The following is an 8,365-nucleotide window of genomic DNA, read 5'->3' as shown; positions in this document are numbered from 1 at the left end:
CTGGATTCCAGCTGTGTCTCAGGCTCCCTGTGGGATGAGGTTCCACAGAGACCACATCTCCACTCAGCTTTTCCTCCTGCCTCACCCAGATCCCCTCACTCCCTGCCTGAGATCTCTTTCTTAGTAGACTATTTGTGCCAGGATTCCCATCTCAGGTTCCGCTTTTAGGGAACCAGACCTAAGACGGTGGCTGAGCCGGAGCTAATGTGTGCACAGTGGCATTCAGCTGAGGGCCCCAGAGGTGCTGAAATTCAGCCCAAACTCTGTGGGCCAAGCAATGCAAGGAATGGAGGGGCTTGTCTGATTTGCCCAAAGCCACTGGTTACTCTAGACTCAACCCTGAATAGTGCTAGGATTTGAAGCCCAGCAGCTCCAGCTTCAGATTCCCCATCTCTCAGTCACAGTGTGGTGCTGCCTCCTCATGTTAGAATGGTACAAAGAAATCTAAGGTGAGAGAAGGGAGAGCTGTATATAGTACCCTTGTGACCACCACCCTCAACAAACAATCACAAACTTACTGAAGAGTCTGTTGAAGAATGTTTTCCTGACCTGGCTCAGAGAAAGTGGCCAACCTGGTATTTCACACCCCCTGAATCACCCACAGACGACGACATCTCCCAAGTGACCACAACACGACCTCCAGGTCCGGGAGTTAACGCTGACACATCCCGCCATCTAACCTCAGAGCCCTCAGTTCCCCGCCTCCCCCGACAACGTCCTTGCAGCAGAAGGACCCCGCCCTCGATTAACCTTCAGGTGTCACCTCTCTGTAGTCTCCTTCGTCTGGAACATCTTCAGTCCATCTTTGGTTTTCAAAGATTCCAAACCAGTTACAGACCAGGAGGAGAACATTCCTCCGTGTTGGGTTTGTCTGACTCTTTTCAGGATTTCCTTCAGGTTTGCCTCCTTGGCGAATATCACACAGGTGAGCTGCGTTCTTCTCACCGTGTCCTGTCAGGTGACTCGAGATCATTCAATTCCTGATGCTGCTGCTTTCTGATCCCTTGATGACAGGGGCGTCTGCCAGGTTTCTCCACTCTGATGCTACCCTTTCCTCTCTGTAGTGAATAGGCATTTGGAGCAGCAGTACTTTGAAGCTATGTAAGTATCCTCATCAAATTGCAGTTTATCCATTAATTTACAAATATCTGTATATACTCATGTTTTCCTATTTCTTGACTGGCTTAACATCTCTTACTTTCCTTGTTGATTATGATGCTCAAATGGTCTCTGATTTGGTCCGTGGAGGCCCCTCAGGCTGGCTTCTGTGTCTTTTCAACATGCCCCCCTCAGTGCTTACATTTCCTTGCCTTCTAGCCCAAGATGTTCCACGGTCACCATGTACGTTCCCAGCCCTGGAGTCAGCCATTTCTCTAAGGAGCCCTGATTCCTTTCAGTGGAAAATGATATTTATAATCCAAGAGCTGGGCACAAGATATGCTTATTGCTAGTAGGGTGTTACTGTTTCTAAACTCTATCACTGGAAAGCAGTAGGTATTATGTGATTTTGTAGCTACACAAACACACACACATACCTACCTGTCTATCTGTATCTGTATCTCTATCTATCCATCCATCCTGTCTGTATCATCCAGCCTGTATCATCTCTCTACATTGAAAAGCATGGGTTACACTGATACATTCAGTTCCGAGCTCTAGCTCCACAGGGTATATTCTGGTTTCTCCCTTTCTGAATCCATGACTTGCTTCTACAACAGGGAGATACCTGGCTTCCACCATCCTTTATGTATTTATTTACTCTTTTATGTACCCAACCCACGATCCATCCCTTTCCACTCACAATGCCCCCCTCACCCTACTTGGTATCTCCACACCCTATGTAGGCTCTGGCTGCTGTGACAACCCACCTGCCTGAGTGGGTATTTTGCTTCCAATACCCATGCTGAGCTGCCACCCCTGCGGACACCCTCCCCTCCCTGCTCAGTCTCTAACTTGGAGTCACTGTGCCCCCTTCTCTGCCCCTGCTCTGCAGTGTGTAGCTGTCCACCTTCTGTGCCCCAACTACTGGTTTTAAGACTGGATTATCCTGGCAGGGAAGGCTAGTCAGGGGAAGGAAAAGGGAGGGAAGGGGCAGAAAAGGAAAAGGAAGAGCCCTGTGCAGCTTCTGAAACCCACTGAAGCTGACCAGTGCTTGTAGCCTTTCTGCCCAATCAACTGACCAATCAACCATCTTTTATTCAACGTTCATTGCGTTAAGACAGTTGGGAATTGAGGGTGGAATACAAAGAGATATGAAAATATATGTTCCCCCCAAAAGGTAGATTTAAACTATAAGGGTAGATTTAAAAGATAGATTTCTAAGTACTGGGCAAAGTCATAGTCAATTAACTCTTACCTATTTCATGTGTCAAATCGGAGTTTTGAAAAAGGCCCCACCCACCAGGGATGGTGATGGCCCAAAGCATTTAGTCCCTGAATCTCCTTGATTCAATTGTACACGCTCCTCCTAAAGCGCACAAAGGCATCAGATAATACTTTTGTAAAGAGATGTTTATTGACTTTCTCAATATAATATTTAATTTAGAATATTCAAAATAAAATCTGTGATGTAAATATCAACTGTTGTCAGCCCTATAATTCTTATTTTCATTAAAGTCTGTTGATAAAAGTGTGGAGAAATTTCCATTCTGATCAGCGCTCAGGAGGAGCAGATGGTACTAACTGGAGGTGGATGGAGATGGTCCTTCGAGAACCCGTGAGGCTGAGTATCTGGCACTTGCTGGTCACCTCCTTTCTCTGCTGCAATAGATAACGCTCCAGGGAGACACTGAGAAGCTAAATGATTATGTGGAACCCCTAGTCATCCGTGAAGGGCAGTAGGTGAAGCCCATCTTCATTTAATGGTTTTATCACAAAGTAAGTAAAGTCTCTGGTGTTCTGGGATGCAGCTTCCTTGAAGACCAAGGTGCAAATCCTTAGAGAAAGTCAGGCTCCACTTAAGGTCCCATCTCTGGGCACAGCTTTTAGAACAACAGGTTTTTCTGGTTGTGTAAGTCCTTGAGTGAGTACTTTCAGGGGGATCTGCAACAGTTAAACAAAGAAATGAGAACCATTGAATGAAGCCCCACCAACAAAAAAAGCAAAGTAGGGACTTCCTAAGTGGCACACTGGTTAAGAATCTGCCTGCCAATGCAGGGGCCCTGGGTTGAATCCCTGCTCCTGGAAGATCCCACATGTTACAGAGCAACTAAGCCTGTGCACCATAACTATTGAGCCTGCACTCTAGAGCCCATGAGCCAAAACTATTCAGCCGGGGTGCCATAAGTACTGAAGCCCATGCCCCTAGAATTTGTGGTCCACAACAAGAGAAGGCACAGCAATGAGGAGCCCGTACACCACAACCAAGAGTAGCCCCCACTCGCCGCAACTAGAGAAAGCCTGAGTGCAGCAAGGAAGACCCAACACAGCCAGTAAATAAATAAATAAATAAATAAATAAATAAATACATTTAAAAAATGCAAAATAGACGAGATACATTATGGACAATAATGCTTTACAAACATGTAGAAGCTACTTTGAGCATCATATACATTCAGTTTTTTTTAACTACCATTTCAATATGTTTATTAGATATAGGGACATGTATAGGGACAGCCCAGCCTGGATGTCTATATTTTCTTGATTGAATTTTAACGGTTTGTATCTTTCAGAGAATTGGTCTATTTAACGTATGTTATAAAACATATGGGAATAAAGTCCTTCACAGTATTCCCTTATTATGTCCTTTCAGAATTTAACTTCCATTTTTATTGACTTATAATTGATGTACAGCATGCAGAAATTTAAGGTATACAGCATAATGATTTGACTTACATATACTGTGAAACTATTACCACAATTTTGTTAACATTCATCATCCCATATAGATATGAAAGGAAAAGAGAAAGAAATATTATTTTCCCTCTGGGAGAACTCTTGGCACCTACTCTCTCATACCATACAGAAATATTAACGAGTCATCATGTTTTGCATTACAATCCTAGCACTCTTTCATAACTGGAATTTTGTGCCTTTTGACCACCTTTATTCAATTTTCCCTCCTGATCTTTGATTCTTTTTTTTTTCTTCTTAAGTAACTTTATGACAAAATCACCAAATGATACAATTTAATATATCTTAATAGAAGTACTGAGGGCTTGTACAATTCAGGTCCCCTGCAAACTATTGAGTCCAGCCATTTTATTTTGTAAATGAAAAAACAAAAACAAAGGACAAGGGACTTCTTCAGATTTAGTTAACCAAATTATTTCTACGCAGAAGCCAAAGTCAACATCACATAGGAACCTGTAGGAAATTCTGAATCTCAGCTCCTACCCCAGGACTACTGAAGGAGAAACTGTAGGTTAAAAAGACCCCCAGGTGATTTATAATACACTTAATAAAAACTGAGAAGCACCAAACTAGGCAGTAACAAATTCTGACACTTTGTCTGACTCCCCACCTCACTCCACTCCACTCCCTAGCAAGTGGATGAACTTCTTTTTGCTTGTTGTAGCAGCAGGGAGATAGCCGTTCCTCATTTCGTTTGCATTTTCCCTTCTCGAGGTTACACTTGTGTCTACACATGCACATGCTACAGAGACACCCAAAGACTTTGGACAGGTTGTGCCTCCTTCCTTCAATCTTGGATTGGTCTTTTCATTAAAGGAAAATGTTGATATTCTGAAATTATTTTAATACCAGCTTGCGGAATCTGGGTATTGCTGCTACTGAAGCACTTCATTCTGAAATTCATTCTGAAGTAAGGAAAATTCTGCTGGTGTTGGGGGTTGCCTGCAGAAGTGTGGGGCAGCTGTGGATCACCAAGGAGACAGGGGCACTGGTGGCAGGGGTTCTGGGAAGTGCTCCTTGGCGTGAGCCCTCCCAGAGTCCATCATTAGCTCCATCAAAGAGCCTGTAAGCTCCAGTGCCGGGTAGCCCAAGGCCAAACAAACAACAAGATCTGATCTTTGATTCTTTGTACTTATTCTATAAGCTTTGTCAAGAGGGATAGTGAAAGCCCTCATCCATCATTCATTCCACAAAATATCTATTGAGCACCTCTTCTGTACCAGGCTTGATACAAAATCCCGTTCCCCTGTGTTCTTTAATGATTTAAATTTTAAGTAAAATACTAAGTTTTAAAAATGTACCAGGGACTTCTTAGGTGGCACAGTGGTTGAGAATCTGGCTGCCAATGCAGGGGACACAGGTTCGATCCTTGCCCTGGGAAGATCCCACATGCCATGGAGCAACTATGCCTGTGTGCCACAACTACTGAGCCTGTGCTCTAGACCTGTGAGCCACAACTATTGAGCCAGTGGGCCACAACTACTGAAGCCTGTGCACTTAGAGCCCATGCTCTGCAATGAAAGAAGCCACCACAGTGAGGAGCCCAGGCACCACAATGAGGCGTGGCCCCCGCTCACTGCAACTACAGAATGCCTATGTGCAGCAACGAAGACCCAATACAGCCAATAAATAAATAAATAAATAAATTTATTAATAAAATGTATCAGATTCTTAGGCATTGTGGCAAAATTTCTTGGAAAAGGATTATAGAGGTAATTTTGTATATGTTAGCACTTACGAGGTACTCCTGAGTAGATATTATACATTTTAATTGCATGCATCTTCCTTAACTTCTAAAGAGTCCAGTCACCTCTCCCAGTAGAACCCATCCAGTTTCATGAAGGGAAGAGGTCTTTGTGAAGCATTATGCCTGTTTTTTAAAATCTCCCATCTCCCAAGTGTGAACAAATGGTGAGCTTCTGATGACCTGCAGTGTTTTGTCTGAGCCTTTTAGCCCCTTTCTCACCCCGTCATGCCTTCAGTCTTGGGGGAGCCAACAGAGTGACCTTGTAATCTCAGGTGACTGAAGGGCAAGCAAACTCTTGTGGCGGGAGAAGCCCCAGCCTGTGGGTGACTGGGTGGAGTGTGCAGGGAGCATCTGCCCTTCCCAGGTGTGCCAGAGGCCCCCTTTCTCTCAGGGCTGAGTCCCCTGTCTGTACACACTTACAGGACGGCCACGCAGATGCCCACAAGTAAAATGGAAACCATCCCTCTCCTCCTCTTCCTTGAAAAAGCCTCCATCTCTCTCCTCCTCTTCCCTGAAAAAGCCTCCTCAAGGGGAGCGGCTGCTTATTCAATGTGTGACTCCTAGAAATAAGCCTTATTATAGGGCTGTGCTTGATACACATCAGTGACAACTGTTCTTTGTGCTCTCAAAGGAGAGATTCCAGATCTTTCTAGAAATGTGACAGTTGTTATTTTAAAATTTCAGTGTCATACATGTATTTTTTCTGTAGACAGACACAACCGGGAAGTACACAAATGCCATTTGTTAACTTTTAAAAGTTAAAACCGTTCATTTGTATCCACGAGTTCTAAGTCAACTGCAAGTCACTACTTAAGCATTTACTAGATGACTGCAAGGCACCACTGGGAGGTTATTAAAGAAATAAATTGAGGGGCTAGCGTTAAGGACATTCTTAGGTATGAAGAAAACATAAGAACCAAACTGGACGGTTCCATGACAAAGTGTTAAGTTAGGTGGCGGGACCCATGCTGCCAGCCTGCGGTAACTGATAGCAGAGAAGAGGGGAGAGTGGGCTCTGGACTGGGTGGGGAAGCCTCCAGGGAGGGTCTTGGGATTGAACTAGAACTTGAAGGGGAGAACAGAATGCAGGGTGCCCAGGAATGTAAAGGGAGCCCAGCTTGACACAGCAGGACCCCTGGAAGGTGAGGGGGCTGTGGGAGTCCTTCACATCTGGCAGAAATGCTTTCAATCGGGGGTTCTCACCATGGCTGCCCAGGAAAATCAACTGGGGTACTTTGAATGCAACACTCTGGGCAAATTATTTTAGAATAAATGAGATGACCTAGGAATCAGGGCTTTTTTTTAAAGCTCCCCATCCATTTTATTACACAAGCAGTGGCTGAGAACCACTGTCAGGAGAGCATCTGGTGGAGAAGAGCATCGCTGAAAGGTCATGATATGGTCATCACCGCTCTCGTGACTGTGCACACACTTCCCTTCCTTCCAGTGGACTGGAAACCAAGTTTGAAATGTTTCTTAAGTTAAATGCACAGTGTATAATCGTGCCACACTAACTGCATTAACTCTAGATGAACATTATAGCTGGGTCTTTATAAAGCCACAGACTTAGTCCTCCATGGATGATTGACAATTAAAGGCTTCAGGTGGCTCCAAACAGGTTGCCTGGCTAATAGAATTATTCTTTGAATTGATAACATGCTTAGATATATAGAGACCCATCAGTTTTAAAAAAAAAAACTCCCGGGCTTCCTAGGTGGCGCAGTGGTTAAGAATCCGCCTGCCAATGCAGGGGACACAGGTTAGATCCCTGCTCCAGGAAGATCCCACATGCCTCGGAGCAACTAACCCCGTGTGCCAAAAAAACAACAAAACAAACAAACAAACAAACAAAAACAAAACTCCCAATAAAACACTAATCATGCAGTAAGTTAACTGCTGACCTGTGTTTCTTTACAAGGCTTGAAGGAGAAGTTCTGCAGGACTCGGACGAGAGCAAGTTTCATGTTCATGATAGCAAACCTCATGCCAATGCAGTTGCGGGGTCCAGTTCCAAAAGGCAGGTAAGTGTAAGGATTAATGCTGTCCTTGTTCTTCTTACTGAACCTGGATCCACAAAATAGGTGAAACATGTTAATGACACAGAAAACCTCAGGAGCTCCAGGTCTGAGGTTTTAACTTAAACTCCTGGACCAGTAGCATAAGAGATACCTGTGTGGGCTAGTCTTTCATCCTGCTGTGGTGATTTTGCTGTGAGAAAGGTAAGCTCCAGATCCTTCCCATTCCCCTGACTCTATAGGAGCTTTCAGTCTTGTTGGAGAGATGAGATAAATGCAGTTTAAAGAAAATTTGTCTTTAAACGCTAAAATTACATTCAGGGTGGTGAGACGTTCACCCTCTGAAAAAGGCAGTTGGGAAATAAGAGTGACTGAAGGAAACATGGGCTCCCATCTCCACGCACACTTATGTTGGTCATGTGCTCATGGGGGAAGGAAGGAGGAGAATTCAATTGTTTCTGTCTCCTTTCCCTTCCAATCCCCTTGTGTCCTTATCTGTCTGTCTCTCTGTCGTTTTCTCTCTGCCACACACACAACATGCTTAGGTCAGTAGATTTACATGGGCATGTGATGCTACACTAGTACGATGGTGAGTCCAAAATTATCCACATGGTCCTAGAGTCTGTCATACAGAGTGAAGTAAGCCAGAAAGAGAAAAACAAATATTGTATTCTAACACATATTTATGGAATCTAGAAAAATGGTACTGATGAACCTAGTGGCAAGGTAGGAATAGATGCACACGTAGAGA

The 8,365-nt window shown here is 44.2% G+C and overlaps 1 protein-coding gene across 1 annotated transcript in view; it reads right to left on the bottom strand.

Moving 5' to 3' along the window:
* Positions 1 to 2,493: 2,493 nt before the first annotated feature.
* The window catches only part of LOC130859932 (cytochrome P450 3A29), a 45,509-nt gene continuing 39,637 nt past the window's right edge, over positions 2,494 to 8,365 (bottom strand). The window contains exons 12-13 of the mRNA XM_057747499.1: positions 7,501 to 7,663; positions 2,494 to 3,042 (exon numbers count right to left, since the gene is read on the bottom strand). Coding sequence (XP_057603482.1) covers positions 2,947 to 3,042; positions 7,501 to 7,663 — 259 coding nt within the window. The 3' untranslated portion in view covers positions 2,494 to 2,946. The remainder of the gene's footprint in view (positions 3,043 to 7,500; positions 7,664 to 8,365) is intronic.

The sequence above is a fragment of the Hippopotamus amphibius genome, chromosome 9, assembly GCF_030028045.1.
Source record: "Hippopotamus amphibius kiboko isolate mHipAmp2 chromosome 9, mHipAmp2.hap2, whole genome shotgun sequence".
Taxonomy (NCBI): Eukaryota; Metazoa; Chordata; class Mammalia; order Artiodactyla; family Hippopotamidae; genus Hippopotamus; species Hippopotamus amphibius.
Note: the sequence above shows the minus strand (reverse complement) of the source record. Positions and strands in the feature narration are given on the sequence as shown.